Consider the following 19996-nt stretch of genomic DNA (forward strand, 5'->3'; position numbering starts at 1 on the left):
CCAGTTTAGAGAGAAGGATGTCATGCGGGACAGTGTCAAAAGCTTTGCACAAGTCCAGGTAGATGATGTCAGTTGCTCGTCCCTTGTCCACCGATGCCGTCACCCCGTCATAGAAGACCACCAAATTGGTCAGGCACGATCTGCCCTTGGTGAAGCCGTGTTGGCTGTCACCAACCACCTCCTTGCTCTCCATGTGCCTTAGCATGGTTTCCAGGAGAATCTGCTCCATGACCTTGCCAGGCACAGAGGTGAGGCTGACCGGCCTGTAGTTACCTGGGTTTTCCTTATTCCCCTTTTTAAAAATTGGGGTTATGTTCCCTCTCTTCCAGTCATCGGGGACCTCACCAGACCGCCACGACTTCTCAAATACGATAGCCAGTGGCTTGGCAACTTCATCCGCCAGTTCCCTCAGGACCCGCGGATGGATCTCATCAGGTCCCATGGACTTGTGCACCTTTAGGTCCCTCAGATGATCCTGAACCTGCTCTTCCAGTACAATGGGCAGTTCTTCATTCTTGCAGTCCCTGCTTGCACCTTCTACAGCTTGGGTGGTAAGACAGGAACTCTTGTCGGTGAAGACTGAGGCAAAAAAGTCATTGAGAACCTCAGCCTTCTCCATGTCCTGGGTAACCAGGACACCAGTTCCCTTCTGGAGGGGGCCTACATTTTCCCTGGACTTTCTTTTGTCCCCTACGTACCTATAAAAGCTCTTCTTGTTGCATTTTATATCCCTGGCCAGATTCAGTTTTGCCACGGCTTTGGCCTTCCTTACCTTATCCCTGGCCACTTGCGCAGCCTCTTTGTAGTCCTCCCAGGCTATCTGTCCCCGCTTCCACCCTCTATAGGCTTCCTTTTTTACTTTCAGTTGGTCCAGGAGCTCCTTGCTCATCCACGCCGGCCTCCTGGCCTTTTTGCCCAACTTGTTTTTCACCGGGATGCACTTCTGCTGAGCTTGGAGGAGGTGCTCCTTGAATATAGACCAACTTTCCTGGGCCCCTCTTCCCTCCAGGGCCGCCTCCCATGGCACTTGGCCCATCAGGTCCCTGAAGAGGCCAAAGTCCGCCTTCCTGAAGTCTAGGACAGAGAGCTTGCCGTGTATTTTCCTTGCTGCCCCGTGGATCTTGAACTCCACCATGTCATGGTTGCTGCAGCCAAGGCTGTCCTTTAGTTTCACATCCCCCACCAGCCCCTCCCTGTTGGTGAGCACAAGGTCGAGCATGGCACCCCTCCTTGTCGGCTCCTCTATCGCCTGCAGGAGGAAGTTGTTACTTCTGCTTACTTTTAATACACCTACAGGGAGACTGAATGAAGAGGACACAATGATACACTGGAATGTACAACCCACTGCTACATTAGACGTCACACCACTTCACTATGGCACAGAGAAGGAAATCTGTGCTGTCTCTGTCCTCCTGTCTTCAAAGTTGGACAAAGGGAAGATATTGCAGTTGGCTTGCCTTTCCCTAAGAAAAAAGAAAAAGACTCAAGGACTTTGTTTAGTTATTTTTAATTACTAGACCTCTGCCCAAGTAATGGGAGGTGTTTGGAACTGGGAATTCCTTATAGTTACTGCCATAATCAAAACAAGGTTCTTCTCAAGAAGTCTTTACTTTTTCAGAATGTAGTGTATTTTGTATTTCCAAGTACAACATAGATTTTCTATAGAACTTGCTCTTGGGTGTATTCAGGTAAATGCTCAGGATGCTTAACTTGGAGATCAAAAAGACAAGTAAGTTGACCTTACAAAGATTATGAGAGAAGATGTTAATACTCCACCAGAAGTGTGAGATTTCTAGGTGAGAAGATACTCAGCACAAGAACAAACACCTCTGCCTAGGAGCATGCAGATTTTTTTCAAATTGCTGATGTTTTTAATGACAGCTGCTTTGTGCAAATGTGTATAGAGAATGCCCAGTTTAGATATTCCCATGATGCTGTGCAATAGCTATTCTGCATATGAGCGTTACGATGAAAAGCATGTTCTATTTGACAATTGAGTGTTTTGCTCTGTCTTTAGAAATAAAACACTGAGAGGCTGGTAGTTTTTGCACATGTGTGCATTAGATGGGTTGTTTGGGGATAGGTAATTTGTTTGGTTTATTTTTCAGAGTATCTAAGATGGAGAAGTTTTTTGACAAATTGAAATGTTGGAATGCAGCCTCTCGTTATTGGGGCCTCATTTCCAGTTGACTGAGGTGGCTGTTATCCCAGGTCAGGCAATCGGGCTTTGAAGAGTACCTGTTTCTTCCCAGTAGTACTTTGCTTTACACATGATATATTGTTGGTGCATATCTTCTCTAAGTGGAGGTATCCTTTATAGAAGTTTAATGACAACAAAACAGTAACAACTATTTTAAGTCAAGTGTCTGCATCATCAGAGAAATAGAGAATATATTTCATAGAGGGCCAGTGCGTGGCTATTGACTGAACAGGAACTAGCCCTGTTCATACAAGCCGAAGGTTATGGACTGTATAATGCCATGCTAGGTAGAAAAGGATGCATCCAGCATCTTTCTCATTCCTTCCTGTCTCCAGTCTGTAATATACATGTAAGTAAAGTAAACTGATTCTTGGAATATAGCAGTAGTCCCATATTAGCCATATACAATTGGCTGAAATAGACATTTGTCAGTGGCCCATAGGCCCTGGGTCTCTCACATGTGGTACGCCAGAACACAGCAACAACATGGAGCAGACAAGCAGGCAGTGATTTGAAAGTTCAACTAAATGTATAAGGTTGAAAACTCCTTAAAGAGGAGAGGTGAGAAATTTCCCTCTAAAAACACCTGTCTGCAAGACAGAGCTTTTTTTAAGTGGGGGAATAAACAGTGAATTTTAATTAGGATAATGGTTTTAATAGGCTAAAAACAATCAAAATATCCCTCTGTGGCAACTTCAGCACTGCACAGATTTGCACCATATAAACATTGACAAATGAAACAAAGAAGAATTAAAAGTCTTGTTGGAAAACTAAGACAAATATAGCCATTTTATATATTTTATGGATTTTTTTTTTTCCTTCGGAATTAGCAACTGTTAATGGGAATTAAGAGAGAAGATAGAACATCCTGTTTTAAATTGAGTAGCATAAGTGAGTAAAAATGATTTACATTGTTCTCTTACATGCTTATTATTATTCCAGAGCTTTAATGAATGTCTTCCCTTTGCTGATGTCTCCCAGAATTGAGTTAATGTGGGACTGTGTCTCCATCACAGTGCTCCAGAAATCGACACTTTAAAAGACATTAAGACTTCTGTCCTCTTACTGAATGTTTTTTTCTCTCAAAGTACTAGGAAATAAAACAGCCTGCAACAACCCCTTACTCACTGTTTGGCTGGGAAGGTGGCTTCAGGGTGGTGGCTTCTGCTATTCATGGTTCTTTGTAACCCCTGCAAGTATGCCTGGTGTGTGGTGATACATATGACAGTAAGTACCAGTTAAGTAGTGAGCGAAATAGAAGAGCAACAGGTTGTAATAATAGGATGATGGCAGAAGGAAAGATTTTCTAGTCCAGTGAGGCTCACCTAAAGTGAGTTACTAGGGTAAAACATAACCACCTCTGCCTTGATCTTTCTTGTTTGCCTCTCTCCTCACCTTTGATCTATGGCTAACTCTGACTACCTTTGACCTCCTGTAAGTACTCTGCCTCTCAAAGCCTCTTGTGGAGTGAGTTTCCTCCAGAAATATGTGCACAATGTTTGTGTCTCAGATTTTTCATTAGAGGCCACATCTTATGCCATCAAGAATAAACTTGCATGACTTCCCTGTAATTGGAAATTTGATTTCTTAAGGAAAAAAAGCCTGCTGTGACATGTGAAGGGAACAGAAGCTATGGACTGGGAAAAATACCTTCTCACTAGAAAAGATCTTTGAAGAGAGAAAATAAATTCCTTATGGAAAGATCAAAGCACATGAAATTAATGGGTTATGACAAGGCTGAAAAAAAAGAGTACCTGGAGAAAATAGTAGATTCAAACATAAAAGAGGAAAATAAGAAAAAAGTGGGTTTTTTGTTGGAGATAAAGGATAGTTAGATGGCTAGCTAAGCACTCGAGATCATACGTTGTAGCTAAAGGGCTATTAGCAGGAACCGGGATTTCTTTCCTCATGCCTGGCACAGCCTCCACTTATATGGTGTCAAGGTAGCTTTGGAGTTGCAGTCCTGAATTCTTGCTCTATTGCAGTGCTGGTGACTACAGCCCAGTGCATCCTGTAGTGCAACCAGACCCTCTCAGACTGATGCAAGACTGATGTAATTGCAATAACTCTTGAAGTCACCTTGATTAGGTCCTGCTAGGGTAAAAAATATATGGAGATTATCAAAGAAAAAAAAAAAAGGCAGAAACCCTTCTGGTGAGCTAGGAAGTGTTCATGGGTGAAGAACTCTGGAAAAACTTTTGTTCAGGTTACTGTTATCAAAGATCATCTGTACTGCTATAGGTATCTATGTGCCTTCTTCATTGCTGCAGTGCTTGATGCCTCACAATCATACAGAAATGGAAACAGAGAACTACAGCTAAGGCATGGAGACAGATCCTCAAAGATCTCACCGTGCCATGTACATCAGTGGGAATCAGACACTTGAAATGCCTTTCAAGAAGCTGAGATCAAGTAACTTTGTCCAAAGCTATGCTCTCTCCTCATTAATACTGCCTGTGCTTTGTGTGTGCTCCTCTGCTGTGTGATATGTTTTTTTTTTTTAACTTCCAAGAAGTGGCTGAACTGATGTAGGAATTGTGAGGCTTCCAGGTCATAAGCCTTGGTTTTTGTTAGACATCTCCACTTTAAATTAGAAATTCATTTTCCTTGTTTTATAGCAGCTGCAAGAGCAGTAGTGTCTCTTGTCTGTCCCCATAAGGAGAAAGAATTACTTAAAGGAATAGATTCCAGTGTGTGCATAGTCCAGAAGGAGTACAGCAACATGAGTACAAAGTTCAATTATTTGTAGCAAAACACTTCTATTGTCTGTTCTCTTAAGATCTTGTTTAGTTTGGTGTAGTATAGACCAGAGAAACAAAAAGTGATGGGAAGTAGATGCAGCAAGACTGGGTTGGATAGAATAAATGATTTTTTACTAGAAATGTTATTACTGTACCCATCTAGAAATGAGAAGATAAGAGACCTTGACCTGAATATTTAATAATAGGATAGCAACAAAATTTAGAAGCAGTAATTGAAGGACAGCTGTGTTTGGGTGACTTATGCAATATGTCAAGAACTGTTACAGCCTTTGTCAGCTCTGGGTATTAGGCCCATGCTTCTCCCATTTTCTAGGAGAATGGATCTGTTATAGTCCTTTCTGTGTCATGAGCAAGTTGTCCACTTTATGTTATACCAGGCACCATGATTGTATTTTTTTTTTTAGTATCTAAAATAAATATTTGGAGTTGTGGAGTTTAACCAAACTCTGCAGCAATTGCTGCTTACCAGTTAACATTCTGGGCCTATATAGATATATATATATAAGGGCTAGTAGCTGGCACCTCATAACTAGCAAGTTTCTTAATTCCTTCAAAAGCAATAATCCAGGATGTTGAACAAAGGCTTTTTTTCTTTCTTTCTTTCTTTTTTCACCCATCTTAGTTCAGCATATAAGTTTAGATATTGGTCCTGAAATTTCAGTTTGCAACCTCTATTTTATCATGTTGCACTTCTACAAAGCGGTAATCACAGCAGTGCCCCTTTGGCACGCACTGTTCCTGCCAGGTGCAGAGCAACCAACCTGCTTTGTGGAGTGAAAGGCTTTTCTTTCATATATTGTCAATTTTACCACCAATAATTTCCATTTCAGTGCTCATCTATGGAAGATGATAGCATACAAAACATTGCTATAGTAGGGTACTACTATGAGATGATGATGGCAACAGGTGCAATTAGCCATATTAACTCCTTCTCTTTTAATAGCTGGGAAGAAAACATATGTAATCAGTGAGCAATAAAACCTCAGTTTTCATTTGAAAAAGGAAATGGAGAATGATTCATTCTAAAAGTATACGCTCCAAAGGAGGAAGATTTGAATTATTAACAATGTATCTAAACATGATGGGTGCTGACACCTTCATATCTTATTTTTACTGCCATGGGTTTTCTTCACATGCAGTGAGAGAATTTACACTACAGGAAGTGTTAATGGTTTCACGCTTCCTACCCATTTTTAGCTGCCTAATTTATGGAAAGCCATTGCTAGGTGAGTCACTGCTTTCACAGGATTAGTGTGGCTGAGACAGAGCTATGGGTGTTCCTTTAATTTCCATATTTGCTTGAAAGGAACAACAGACCCATATTAAAACTGTTAGTGTTTAATATTACAGTAGAGTTCAGTCTCTGCTCTACTTGATCATTTACAAATATTGCAAGAGATGCTCTCTGTCCCTACAAGCTAACAAGCTAAACAAACAAGAAAGAGACGTATCTGCATTATAGATGCCTTGAGTTGGGATGTCTCATTGTTCAGACTTTGTGCCTTAATGGAATGGGAGTTAAATATTTGCAAAGATTACCAACAGAAGCAATACTAGGAATTTCACTATAAAGAACAGTTCATCCTGCAATAGTTATTGCGGAAGCATATTTACTCTCTTGTTGATCTTAAGAGGTTTTGGTCAGACAAGTTATAAAAAATAACAACTAAGCCTGAGAATCAGGGTTTGCTCCTAAAAGTAAATGAACCGTGGGTTGAAATACATTTGAGCTGCCTGTATCGTGAATGTAACAGGAGAAATTCAGTGTGTAAAATACTCAGACTTTGAATACAGTGTGGATTTCATAGCCAATACTCTTTGTAATAAATAATTCTGAAAGATTTGTTAAGTTTAGAGAATGGTCTCCAGCAGGCAGTAACAGATAAAATTTAAAGAAAATCTCAAACTGATTTTTTAAAACTAATTTTCTGTTCTTTAACCCTCTTAACTTGTCACAAAAAGTGTGTGTTACCTCTTATAAATCTTTCATCCAATTAGAAGCTCTTAAAAATCTACAGTTTTTTTTCTGCTACAGATTGTTCTATACAGGTCTACCTCCAGAGGCTGTTTGGTTCAGTTATGTGTAGGTTTCTTAATTAAGGAGCCTTTATCTCACTGCACAGCACATACTAGGTAGTGGAACTGTCCATCTGTAGCTTCCCCATTTGCCTTGCTGGGAAGTCTGTCGTGCAACTGACTCAGTGTGGACCTGCAGCTGGGTTGCGTTTGAACTACTGTCCTAAAGATATTATAATTTTTGGGTGCTACTTGTTGATAATAATGAAATGAAGCATCACTAGTTCTCCCTCTTTGTTTTCCACTGGAGAGTTTGTGGGGGATGAAACTGGAGAAATTACAAGTAATTTATTGCTCAGAGTTCTTTTTCTCTCCTCAATTTCTTTCTATTGTGTCAGCTTCTTTTTTCTCACACCAATTACTCTGACTTAAGAAATTACAAAGCTCTTCATAGTAGTGCTTGAAGATTGGTATAAATCTTCATAATCTTGCATAAATTCTGAGGCAGATCTTCAGCTGCTACAAAGTGAAGCAACCAAAGTAACAACCTTTTTTTTTTCAGCTAAAGATCTTTTGTATATCAGCTATCCACTTTTTTCCTAGAATTTTAAAAATGCTTTAAAGATTTTAAAAAACAAAAGGAAAAATGTAGAATAGTTAATGATATGCATAAGGTTGGGAGACAGTAACTGGTTGCCTGTTAAGTGCTGTTACAGAAACTAAATATAGATTGCATTAATCAATGGGTGTATGTACATGTCTTTATGTGTACCCCCATGTGTACACTTTTGAAAGAGGTGTTAGAAAATAAATCCCACATGACCCTTAAAATCTATCATCAAACTCATCATGTGAGAATGTTTAATAACTAATGTCAGCAAGTACTTGCAATACAAGTCTGTGGTGGACACAGAAGCCCATTGGAATTGATGTTTATAAGAAACTTCAAAACACTTTGAGTATTTAGAATTGAATTGTTCCATCATGCTCTTCCAGTAGGATTTTTCTTAAAGGGACTATGCTTAGACTACATATTATTCACTGGCCATATATGTAAATTTACAGGCAAAAAATATTTACAATTTTATTCTGAGGTTAAATCAATACAAACATTTGTGGTGGATGTTTTTATTTGTACTTTCAAAACACCTCACACTTTTCATGTTCTTATTTCATTCAGAGCAGTTGAGTGACAGAATGCAGAGGAAGAGAACAAAAGCATCAATGCCCTTTGAAAGCTGAATGATTGCCTGCTCATTTGTTATACCACTTCTATGTAAAATCAACAGTGTCTTCCTCTACTGGAAAGCCACTGGCGTGACTGAGGCGTAACACATATTTGAATAAGAGTAGCAAAAGCAGAGGTTAAAAAGAGGTGTCTACATGCAAGGCTTTTAAATGGTGCTGACTTTGGCCTGCCCTTCCAAGGAAATGCAGTTTGTGTAATTGCCTCTTTACTGTTCTGCTAAACTTGATAGAGTGGTAAAGACTTTATAGATACAAATTCCTAAAAGCTGTTGGGAAATCAGTGGCTAGGTAGAGATGAGGCCCAAATTATTGTTGCCAGCTGATGAAAACTCGGTAGGAGAAGCTCAGGAGCTGTTGGTTACTGTGATTGGCTGTATGTAGGCATGGTCTGGACCTCACCACAAGAGCAAACGTTCAGATGCTCACTAGGAGGGGAAAGCATGGAGAAGAGCTAGTGGATGTGGCAAGAACTGGAAGCGCTACAAGTTAGCAAATCTTGCAAAATGGTAAGGAGGTAAGCGGGAGATATCTTGGTGATTGGGGAGCGACGTAGCAATTTTTGATATGAAGCCAGGCTTTATTGGTTTGGTTCCTCATGTTACAGTTCATAATATAGTCTGCAAAGGTTGCTTTTCAATGAATGACATCAAAACCAGGGAATAAAAGGAGTAATTCTGAATATTCTGAATACCAAGTCTTGGTATCAATAAAAACTTACTGGGGACCCTAACCACAGAAAAGGCAGAAATTGTATACAAAGACAAGTAGTACAATAATATACCATGAGTGTATAATATACCAGCCAGTGGACTGAGTATTTGTCCTGCTTTGATGCATTTCATTTCCAAGCAAACTATCATACAAATGATAAAAATAAAGCAAGCCATTACTATTACACTTCTTTTGGCACCTTTACTGAAATATATGTTTCATTCTGTTGTGTGTACCACAGAGAAATTTGTAAGTGAGTCTAATACATATCTTCAAAGCAATAACTGACAAGTCAATAAAAGCAAGAACTAGCAGACTCAGACCTGCCTCTTCTTTCGTTTCACTCAGTACATTCATAGAAGGTTAGATGTTCTGGAAAGTGTCCGTCTTCGTTGGATACACTCAGAATAGTTTAATGCCTACTTTATTTGCTGTTTCTTATAACTGAATCAAGCAAAGATGTTCTTTCCTTTTGGACATTGACAATTGTCTCCAATTGCATCACAGTACATCTGAAATGGTAAGATGGAGCTATACTCTACTATTAAAAGCCTGATACATTGTGGAGTTGGGACAGTAATATTTTCCTATAATTGCTTTCTTAAGATGGTGACAGGGCGCTGCAATTGCTGTCACTTTTTTCAGTATGAGTTTAGCTATGTGTGATTCAGGCATATTTGCTTGACAGAATGCTCTGAATTTACTTTATTAGAAAGCTCTTCAGATTAAATGCAATTCATCAAGGCATTTTTTCACAAGTTAAATATCAATATCAGATTGGCTAGTTTTCCTTTACGATGGCAGGAGAGTAATCTTACTGAATTCAAGAAAAATCTCTGAACTACCTGCACATGCCATCAGGTAGGGAGGTAAATAATGTCCTTTATTAGTTCCAGATGTACAACTGCATGTGCAGGATTGAAGGCTGAGTTGAAGTTCTTTAAAAAAAAACAAAGAAGTACAAAGTAGGACTGCAAACTGCTGAAAAATAAGCTTTTTCAGAAATCAGGCCCTTCAAATCTCATTAAATATTAGTCTAAATCTTAATAAGAAAGAATGCTTAGCAAAGAGCCTTAGAAGGTTCTTTATCGTTGCAGTATCATTCAAGCAGATTGTATAAAGTATGCAGCAGGTTCTCTGGAACATTGTCATAAAACAGTTATGTGGTCTCAACTCATCAATAACCACTTACAAACTGTTCTCTTATGTTTGTTTCAAGCTCCTTGCGGAAGTATTTGTATTATGTATATGTACGCATATGTACGGATGGTGCATTACATATGATGGCTGCCGGTAATCATGTGAATGCAACACAATTGTTGCAGCTAGTAAGAACTTGCATTTATTTTTAAAAAGCTGTGGTACTATGCAATAGCTCAGATGTTTTGATATTTTTGAGGTCCTGATTCTCCAAGAAACTTACTGGAGAGAAGCTATGAATTTGGTAGTTTTACGCAGAGAAGGTTATAGCAGAATGCAAGAGTGGAGTAAAAAACTAGACAGGTGCTCCCTTGGTAAAAGAATTTGGATCATCTTTTTTTGTTGTGTTTACATCCTTATGTGAGCACAAAGTAAAAAATAAACCTGCTTTAACTACGCTTGGTTTGGATGAGTGTTGGTGAGACAGTGATAATTACAGGTTCATTACTGGAAACTGTATGCTGCTCTTTGACTCATGAAAGACTTAAGAATCTCTGTAAATGTTAGTGACTTTATATAAAGAGTATATGAGCAAAATAAATAGAAGAAAAGCCTTTAAAATTAGCAATGCCCCAAAAGGTGAGATGGTTAACAAAACTTTTTTCTGCAAGTTACAGATTACCTTTCATTTACTTGGATAACTTGGATGTAGCAGTGTGGTGAGATTGGCATAATCACTAAATATATACTTTATCCTAAATTTGATTTAGCAGTTATTGATAAAAATCAAATTAATTCAAACAGAAGTTAGTTGTGTTTTTTTTTTTCAAATGAACTGCAGCTTGAACCACAGACTAAAGCCAAAATGCCATTAAATTCTGACTTCTTGTGTCATGTAGCTATATTATTTCAGTTTGCTTTTTTAAGCCATTACAAGGTTGTTTGACTTACAGCAAGGATTCGTTTGCTGATGTTTAGGTTTTTTATTTGGAATCTAGCCTTCATTTAACCATTTTGTTTGCTAGACCGGAGAATAATCTAATGTCTAGCATCTTCTCCCTCAGCTGTGACGGTCACTGGTTTTGAGATATATACATACATGTATATACACACACACACATATTCATGCATACATATATGTGGAATTACTTCAGTTACTTTTAAATTGTCTGTATAACCTAAGTTTTGCACTAGTAATTTTTATGATTTTGAAGTGAATCAATACTTCGCAGTTTATTATTTCTTTGACTTTTCAATTTGGAATTGCCTATGAGGAGTCTCAGCATCTAACAATTTTTTTAAAAAACAATTTGAAAGTAATAGATGAGAATTGCTATTCAGCGGATTACTCACAAGCTGTTAGTTGTTTTTACTTGAAACCTGATGGAAAAACTGAAATGTGGTCTGTTCATTTAGGCTGGATTAATTCTGCAATTTTCTCCTCAGTTTGAACACTAGAATCAGGCTTCAGAATCTGTTTTCCCAATAACATTGTAGTTTATCTTTCTGATAATATTTGTCTCAGTTAACTTATTCATGTAAATATTCACAGATAGTAAGTACTGCAAATGTTAATGTTTTTACAAGTATATTATTTTTTTTTTTTTTTCTGGAAGTTAGGCAATTCAAATTAAGACTATGAAACTGAATCAATCCAGTTTTAAAGAGAACAGGCAATGAGTAGAACTCTGCTTTAATTTGAACGGGTCCCTTCACAGGTTAAAATGTACTTTACAAAAGCTCTCTTAGACACTTCCTCCACAGTCAGTATGATTTCTACCAAACTTAGCAAGGAAAATGACTTCTCTTCATTTCCTGTTCTAAACTGCTCTGTAGCTGTTCAGCCACTCCAGGAGTTCACGGATAAAATAGAAAGCTTGCTGTTAAGGTTTTCATGCAGCACAGAGATTCTTCATATTCACAACTAACAACTCTTTTCCAGGTATTCTAGTCCCTCAACTGAATCATGATTGAGGGGCCTATCCTACAGATATGCTTTGGTCAGTCCTCCCTTAGAGGCCTTAAGACTAAGTATTGCAAAGCATATCTGCAAGGATTAATGGCTCTGTCTGGTGCCCTAGGAGCTTAACTTGAGTTAAAAGTGCTAAATGAACCATCAAGATGTCTGATACAAATATCATTGGGAAAAAAACACAGACAAGGCTGAGGCAGACAAACCTGTTTCTGATCTGAAGTAGAAGTCAGTCCTGCCTAGAGATAAGGGAATAATCAAGATGAACTCCTGAGGCCTTTGCGACACAAATTTTCTCTTTTCCATTATTCTGTTGGGGGGAAAAAAAAAAGATAAAACCTCAGTCAAAAGGATGTCTCCTGCTAGAAACACTCTGTTATGTCAAAATCTGTTGCTTACATTGGGAACTGACTGACCTTGCATGGTTATGCCCCACTTCCCTTTTTCTTAGTTCCCAAAATTTTTGCTATCAGTCCAAAGCCTAAGGATTTCATATTGACATCTAAATAAAACCTAATTTAATTATTGGCTAGTTAACTTTAAGGAAATACCTTTTTGGCAGGAAATGCTTAATGCCATGTGTCAACTCTGCATCTAACATATAGCAGTCTCCTTTCTAGGCTAACACATCTATCTGTGAGAATTATAAGGCATGACTTATAATTATGTCCTTTTAAAGCACTTATAATTTATTAAGTTTTGCTGCATTCAGTGCCTGTGTTGGTTATCTGGAGGCACAATGGTTCTGGGGCTGTGCATTGTCAGGTCACTAATCTCCATCCTGCACTCATCCTATCAGCCATGTGAGAATGACTCATTCTCTGCAAACCTCCTGTTGCTTAGTAGCTGTTTGTAATGCGAAAAGGAGTTCGGAAAGTAGTGGTGAGGTAAGCGGAAAAGGGCCGGGAGGCAATATTCCTCACTGCCTAAAAGGAACTTGTGAAGGAGGACATTCTTTGACCTTCTTATTGGTGAGGAATTTTTCTGTTTCCTCACAGATACAAGGTGCATGAATTTACATGCTCTGCACCTCTCTGATCTCAGCAGTATCCAGGAAAGTTAGTCATGCTTGTGGGCCTCTATTGTATGCATTTATTTTTTACCACCGTGCTACCACTTTCTCTTTTAATAGTATCTCTTTGTTACCTAGGGAACTTGTTATAGCCCTGCACATTTCTTCCTCTGTTTAGTGCGTCATGATGCTCCCGTATACCATACACAAGGTTCTCAGTAGTGTTCAGAGAACTGTACATCTGAAGCCTGTTGTGCCAGACCTGCATTACAGCATTGACACTAGCGTGATGACTCAAATCAAAAAGGATACAGGAGCCGAAGAGGAATTTAAAAAAAAAAAAAAACTAACAACAACAAAAAAGTAATAGCTCTATCAATGCATTACATCTTGCTGTAGGTAGGCTGAAATTGTTGTGGACAGGTGGATTTAATTCCCAATATTTAGTTGGGATAGCTGTAGAAAGTTATTTTGCTTTTTTTTATGGAAACAAACTGCATTAATAACACTTGCTTCTAAACTAAAGTGTGAATCCATATCCCAGTCATAACAGCAGGAGGTAATACTTTGCCCTTCAAGAGATGTAACACAGATCGAGAGCCTGAAGAGTAGTTTTAAGGGCAGGAAACGTTAGCTATGGGAATGCTTCAGTGATCTGATTTTCTCTTTGTTATTATAAACAGACTTTATGGTTGACTGTAAATGGATTGCTTTGTCCCAAATATGATTCTTACCAATTTATTCTTCTTTCTTGAATAACATATGGAAAATTCAAATTTTGATTAAGTCTTTGACTTTTAAAGCACAACAGGTTTAAATCTCAAACATTTCTCCTCAATCCTAATGACTTTTTTTTGTTTTCAAAAAAGGAGATGAGGAACAAGTGTTTACTTTTGAAGTGTTGTAAAAATAATTAACTTCCAAGTGTCAGATGAATGCTAAGCAAAATAGCAATACTCACTCAGCAGACATGGAGGAGAGTGTTTCCATTTATCTAGAGAACCCCAAGGGCTGCTTACAACGATGCAATTCACAACAGATTTTCAGCCAAGTGTCTAAGCGTTTTGACAAATAGCAAAAGGCAGCCTCTTGAGTGTAACAAGGCTGAAAGATAGAAACAAGATAAACTAGTCTTTACTGAATTAATAGAAGTTTATGGATTTATTTGAGGGGGGCGGAAAATTGAAGTTCAGTTTGTGGACTGTAACAATTTGGGAATATATAGGTGTGCACAATGTTGATTTAAATACCTCAACTAAATTAGAAAATCAGGTGTCATATCTCAGCCTCAGCATTGATCCACAGAGTATGTCTGTAAGCTTCTGAAATCACACTAGGGGTTCTAGAAATGTGATTTAAACACAGATATTTGTGTAAAGCAAGGATGGTCATAAACAAATATCAGAGTTTTGAGAGAAAGACAGATGATAAGATAATGATGGGAGTGCATTCTAAGGGGAAACTAGAAGGCTCTGAGTGATGCCGTGAGGATGGGAGTCTGGATGGCTGAGATGACATAGATGAATCTTATTTTACATGTTTAAAGTGCTCAAAACATGTTTCAACATGGATCACATAATCTTTTGTTATGCAGTATTTAATAAATTCAGATTGGTTTGCCAAATTATTTATTTGGCAAAGTAATCTTAAAGATCTTCTTTAAAAATTCTTCAAAACTCTGGTTTTGTTGTATTCAAAATGTTCTAGGGTTTTGGGTTTTTTTCATTCAATGACAGTTTGAAATACAAGTTTCCTTTCATTGCTTTAATATATTTGATTGGCTAAATGTAATCTAGTTTCAGTAACTGATGGATGTTGAAACCAGGGAGAAAAAACATTGCATAAGAGTCATAACACTGTGGGAAGGTGGACCACCTGTGATAAGGACACAGTCACTTGCAAATGGTAGCTATGTTTCATGGCAGCTCTTCAAGAACTGAACCTGACATTTTGTAAGAAGTAAGGATGTAAGTTTGGCTTTATGCACAGATACTTTCACTATTCTCTCTTAACACTTGCACATACTCTGTGACTCCTGTGTCAGTAGTGAATAGCTAGGAAAAAATGTTCACTGTAGTTCTCTTGGCCAAGTAGTTAGAGAAGATTTAAGCTTAATAAGCCTCTTGATAATTAAGCTTTAATATAAGTAAGGATGGTAATTATAAAGTTCAGTTGTGATGAAAGTGCCACTGAATAGATTTATATAGCAAGGCTAGAAAAACATTTCACTGCTGATGGAAATGTGACTCTCAGCTATTTTGTTGTTGCTGGAGCTTTTTTAATTTAAAAAAAAAAAAAAGCATGTTAATAGTTGATTTCCTTCTAAAGTGCAACAAGAATGTGGGGAAGCAATTTACAGCCAAATGGAAAGCCCCCAAGCCTCTTAGGTTTTAATATGTGTCTCTCAAAAGACAGGCACATAAAACATCTTTGATTAAAAAAAAAAATTACTTAAAAGTAGTGAAAGCATACCAATCTTCGCATTCTTTTCAGCGTCTTCCTTGCTCCTCTGTATCAGAGTTAACTTTTAACTGACTACAACCAGCAACAAATTACGGCAGTTTCATCTGCACCAGTACATGAGTCAGTGAGTAGGGGATGGCTGAGTCAAACTATACCCTGATCCTTCCCTCCCACTCCCTGCCCAGCTGCTGTCTGTTTACTCCTTTGGGTATAGCCCATGATCCTGGAAGCCTACACAGAAATTTAGAAATAGTGGATGCTATTCCTCCTCTGCATGCGAACATAGGTGAAGTCTAACCATAACATACTTTGTCAGCATGAACTTCAAGTACATCAGCTCGTGTTCAGAAATAGGACTTGGGACTTCGTTTAAAGCTGATCTTTTCCACTGAACTGTGTCCTTAGTGATTGCTCCAGAGGTTGAAAACAGAGATTTGGAATCTGGAATATCTGGCAGACCAGGATGTTTAATATCATCGGCTTGTTCAAATGTACTTCGGCTTTGGAGTCCTGAATTTTTGAAACATTTCTCTAGCAATGTATTTGGTATTTATTTCCCTTATAGTTTCCAAGACAGATTGTATTTCTTCTTTTTCTTTCAATATGAAGAGGAAAACTACAGCAATGATACCGACTGCATTTTCAGTGTATTTATTGCTTTATTCTTGAGTTGTTTCAGACATCTCTCACAAAGGCACTGAATGAAGCTTTCTGTTAGGCTTCCTCTCTCCCACAGCCTGGTATGCTTTGGCAATGTTCTGCTTTAATCCAGTGTCGTTTCAGTTTGCAATCAGCATTCTCTTTCTCTAATTTCAGATAAGTAACTTAGCACAAGAAAAGTAAAGGCTTTGTGCTATCTGGGATTTGATTTCTCTGTTGAATCTCTTCTTTGGTTTTCGTTTTTTGGTTTGGTTTTTTTTTTAATGCCCAGTAAAAGCACTCTTCTATTTATTAACTAAAATACTTTTAATAAAGTTTTCTAGGGAGAGAAAAGCAACTGCTCCTGTGATGGTCAGTCTTTGTGTTATTTTTCCAGATGTGTAAGGTAATCTCAGTGTGCAAGATAGAATTGTGGTAACTGGAGAAAGGCTGCTACCAATGCACCTTGCAAAATCAAAAGCTGTCAGGGTTGCAATTGAAGATCACATCAGCTCAAATGGGCTACAGTAAGATAAAAATATTTGGGGCTGAAGGAACATAAGGAACTCTTTAAAAATAAAATTCTGAGACTTTTTGTAACAGCGTGTTAATTAACCTACAGCTTTGAATCTATTTGAAATTGGCAACCCATGCTGAGCAATAGATTTAATCTGTGTTCAACTAACTTGAAATAGTAACCACTGTATGACAAGATCAGATCACAGAACTGATCTTTGTGCCAGTTTTATTGCCCTTACCCCTCATCATAACCTAGACACTCAAGGTTAAGAGACTGAGAAACTAGAAAAATTTTAAAAAGAAAAAAAAATAACCTAAAGATTGTATTTTTCAGCTAATGAAGAGAAATTACTATAACAGCGTGAAACCTGCTAATTCTGAAATCTTGTAAGAAGTAATAGCAGATGGAGTCAATGCTCCCTAGGAACTAGAGATAATACCTCCTTTTTAAAATTGACTTTTAGTGCAATACAGTGTTCTGGTATTTTTCTGTGTAGACATTGCACCAAAGATATTTTTTTAGTTATTAGCTATCATGAATATTTCATGTGATGGATTTTCCACTTTTATTTTTTTTTTACTAAACAAGTAACTTCTATCCAAAAGGTGCCTGAAGCAAATTAAGAATTTAAACAAACAAAATTGAGAAAACAATAAATTACAGTTCTCTTTTTTGCAATATGTTGTGTCAATATAAAGATGAAGAGAAAGTTTTTTTGTAATTGCTTACACCCATATTTGTTTTCATTCTCTAATTAAAATAAACTTCATTTAATATAAAGATTACAGTTAGTTTCAAATCAGCAAACAATGAGAATTAACCCTTTTCTAAGAAAAAAAACTAATATGGGACTAAAATTGGCTAAAGTCACTGGTCAGTCTGAGGCAATGACCTCAAAAGGAGATTATTTACTTTAGACTTGTTTAGTTATTTCCGTTCTCTATATTTAAGTATATAGATTTGCAGTCGTTGTAGCTGTGAACAAAAAATATATAATTTGATCAGAGATTACCCAGATCTGTAGCTAGTCTAATGCAGACATTTGTTGTGGACAAAGTCCCCTGCTGATCTGAGCAGGGCAGCAGAGATTCCTGCTCCAGCATGCCTTGCTGGCAGTACGCAGGCAGAGGTCCCAGCGAGGTGCAGTGGGGTTGCCCCACATGCTAACCAGCTCCGTTGGGTGCTCAGTAATACCAGGATCATCCTTCCCTCTTGCAGTTGTTCCCAGAGAGACCTAATTTGCTGCTCTGCCCACCTGGGAAGGTTGGGGAACCCTCATCACGACCACAGCTTTTGGAGAGGCAAGTGCTATGGTGTAAAAATTAAAACCCGCAGCACAGTGTGTTAAACCCCAGATTTGGTTAGTCTAGTCTGGGTCAACACAATTCCTAACTGTGATTTAAGTAGCAGACTGAGCTCTTTTAAGTGTATCAGAGGGGTTACAGGTTCTAATGTTGACTGTTTACTTGGCTGCTGCTTCATTAGTTCCATACATTTTTGTTAAACATTTCTTTTATCTAGTTAAATGTGAAGATGAGACAGGTCAGCTGGGATCTAGACATGGTAGAATTTCTGCAGATGCTTTTTTGGATAGGTGATTGCTTAACACTAGCATATGTTAGATGGTGGGCCTCTATAGTGTAGTTCTATTTTTTTAATTTGTGAACCTAAAATGTGTACACTAACACTCTGAGTCATCTAACCCTTAATCATCCTTCAAGCAAATCCATAGACTACTCTGCAAAGCGTGGTCAGTGGTTAACAAATGAATCAATATCCCTGTATTGTGTTGTCTTTATCTTAGCCACAGCCTTTACAAAAGATGACAGCAAGGGGAAAGAAGGATCTAAAAAAATCTGTACTGTTGATATTTCAGAAAAGGAATCCTGCCTTGTGTTACTTTTCTGACTAACAGAAACCCGGTCTGAGTCACCACAACTTGTTGTTGTGAAGACTACAATTTAGATAAATTATGGAAATAATGCAGTTCTTTCTGGCAAATTCTTTTGTTTGTCACAAAAATCATTTGGCTGAACTAATTGGCTCGATTTAGAATTCAGATGCTTTGGGCTTTGTAAGTAATACACATTTGGCTTGAATAGAAGATACTGGAGAAGATAAATCCGTCAGTTGTTACTAGCCTAACAAGTGATGATCAAATTAAAGATGATGTCTTAAGGTTCCTCTATTTTTCCTCTATGTGCATATTTAGCACACCAGATGGTCAATGCAGTCATAATAAATGAGTGGGAATATTTAATTAAATGTGTTCCCAGGACATTAAATGTAGGGTATTATTTTTTGGCTGATGATCAGAGTAAATATTTTGTAATAAGGGAGAGTTCTTGTAGAATATTGCTGGTAGTACATGAAAATCACATTTGGGAACAGAAATGTGTTCAAAGCAGAACTTTCTTCACAAAATTAAGACATATAATTCCTTTTATAGGTTTTTTTTTTTTCCTTACCACCAATTCAGTATTACTCATTACCACCCAATTATTACAAATAGCATGAGAAATCGTTTTAAAATTGATAGTCATAGAATGGAATAACTCTAAGTTAAAGTCTGTAGCTATTTAATTGGCAGTAGTCACATTTTTACTGAATACTGAAGGGCTCAGATGAAACACTGAAAAGCACAATTAAGAACAACATCGCTGTTAAAGCAGTGATGGTTCCCTGGTAGCGAAGGAAGCCTGTATGCTCTTGTTGGGAGTTTCTGCTCCCTCTGTGAAATCTTAGACTGAAACTGCCTTTCCGTAGTCTGAAAATCCCTCCACTCCCAAGTATGCAAATGTCTACTTGCCCAGCAGTGATACTGCTCTGTCAATAACCTAATTATCTTTTCACCCTAACCAGTTTTATAATATCATGACCTTTGTTAGTCCCATAGAGCAGCTTTTTTGTTCCCTGTGAGATTAGTAGAATAAAAACAAGGATAAACTTAGCCTATTAAAATAGGCTAGTTAATAACTGGAGGGGGAAGATCCGCTAGAAATCTGAAATTAGCGGGCAACTGAACTGAAAAGTATATTACCTTACTGAGTGCCTCTATCTTGAAACTGGATAGGTCATGCTTTAGCCAGGGTTTTCTTCTGAAGAGTCCTCTCACCTTACAGGCAGAGAACATCATTATCTACTTGTAAGAATGCTGAGAACCTAACTCTGAGAGACACTTAATTTTATGAGGGTGTTAGAAGTAAGTTGTCTTTTTTTCTGAACCTCTCCTGACAGAATTAGTGTGTGGTTTTGAAAGATTAACAGGACCTGCCATTTGACACTACTCCCTTTCACTATGGGAAAAGCAAAA

The 19996-nt window shown here is 37.8% G+C and overlaps 2 protein-coding genes across 7 annotated transcripts in view; one reads left to right on the forward strand and one right to left on the reverse strand.

The window, feature by feature from the left end:
• Positions 1–19996, reverse strand: part of PGBDF (plakoglobin binding and degradation factor) — an 84421-nt gene that overhangs the window by 29206 nt on the left and 35219 nt on the right. For 5 of the 6 annotated variants that reach the window (XR_015259328.1, XR_015259330.1, XR_015259326.1 and 2 more), the window contains one exon: positions 12256–12359. Coding sequence is in view for 3 of the 6 variants with exons in the window: in XM_086754350.1 (XP_086610476.1) it covers positions 12256–12355 (100 nt within the window). In the remaining 3 variants the exon portion in view is untranslated. Of the gene's footprint in view, positions 1–12255; positions 12360–14022; positions 14135–19996 lie in introns of those variants that run through there. The other variant, XM_086754347.1, reaches the window with a different exon arrangement.
• Positions 1–19996, forward strand: part of LOC104475461 (vesicle-associated membrane protein 2) — a 49890-nt gene that overhangs the window by 16224 nt on the left and 13670 nt on the right. The window lies entirely within an intron of this gene.

The sequence above is a fragment of the Chlamydotis macqueenii genome, chromosome 9 (genome assembly GCF_036417535.1).
Source record: "Chlamydotis macqueenii isolate bChlMac1 chromosome 9, bChlMac1.mat, whole genome shotgun sequence".
Lineage (NCBI taxonomy): Eukaryota > Metazoa > Chordata > Aves > Otidiformes > Otididae > Chlamydotis > Chlamydotis macqueenii.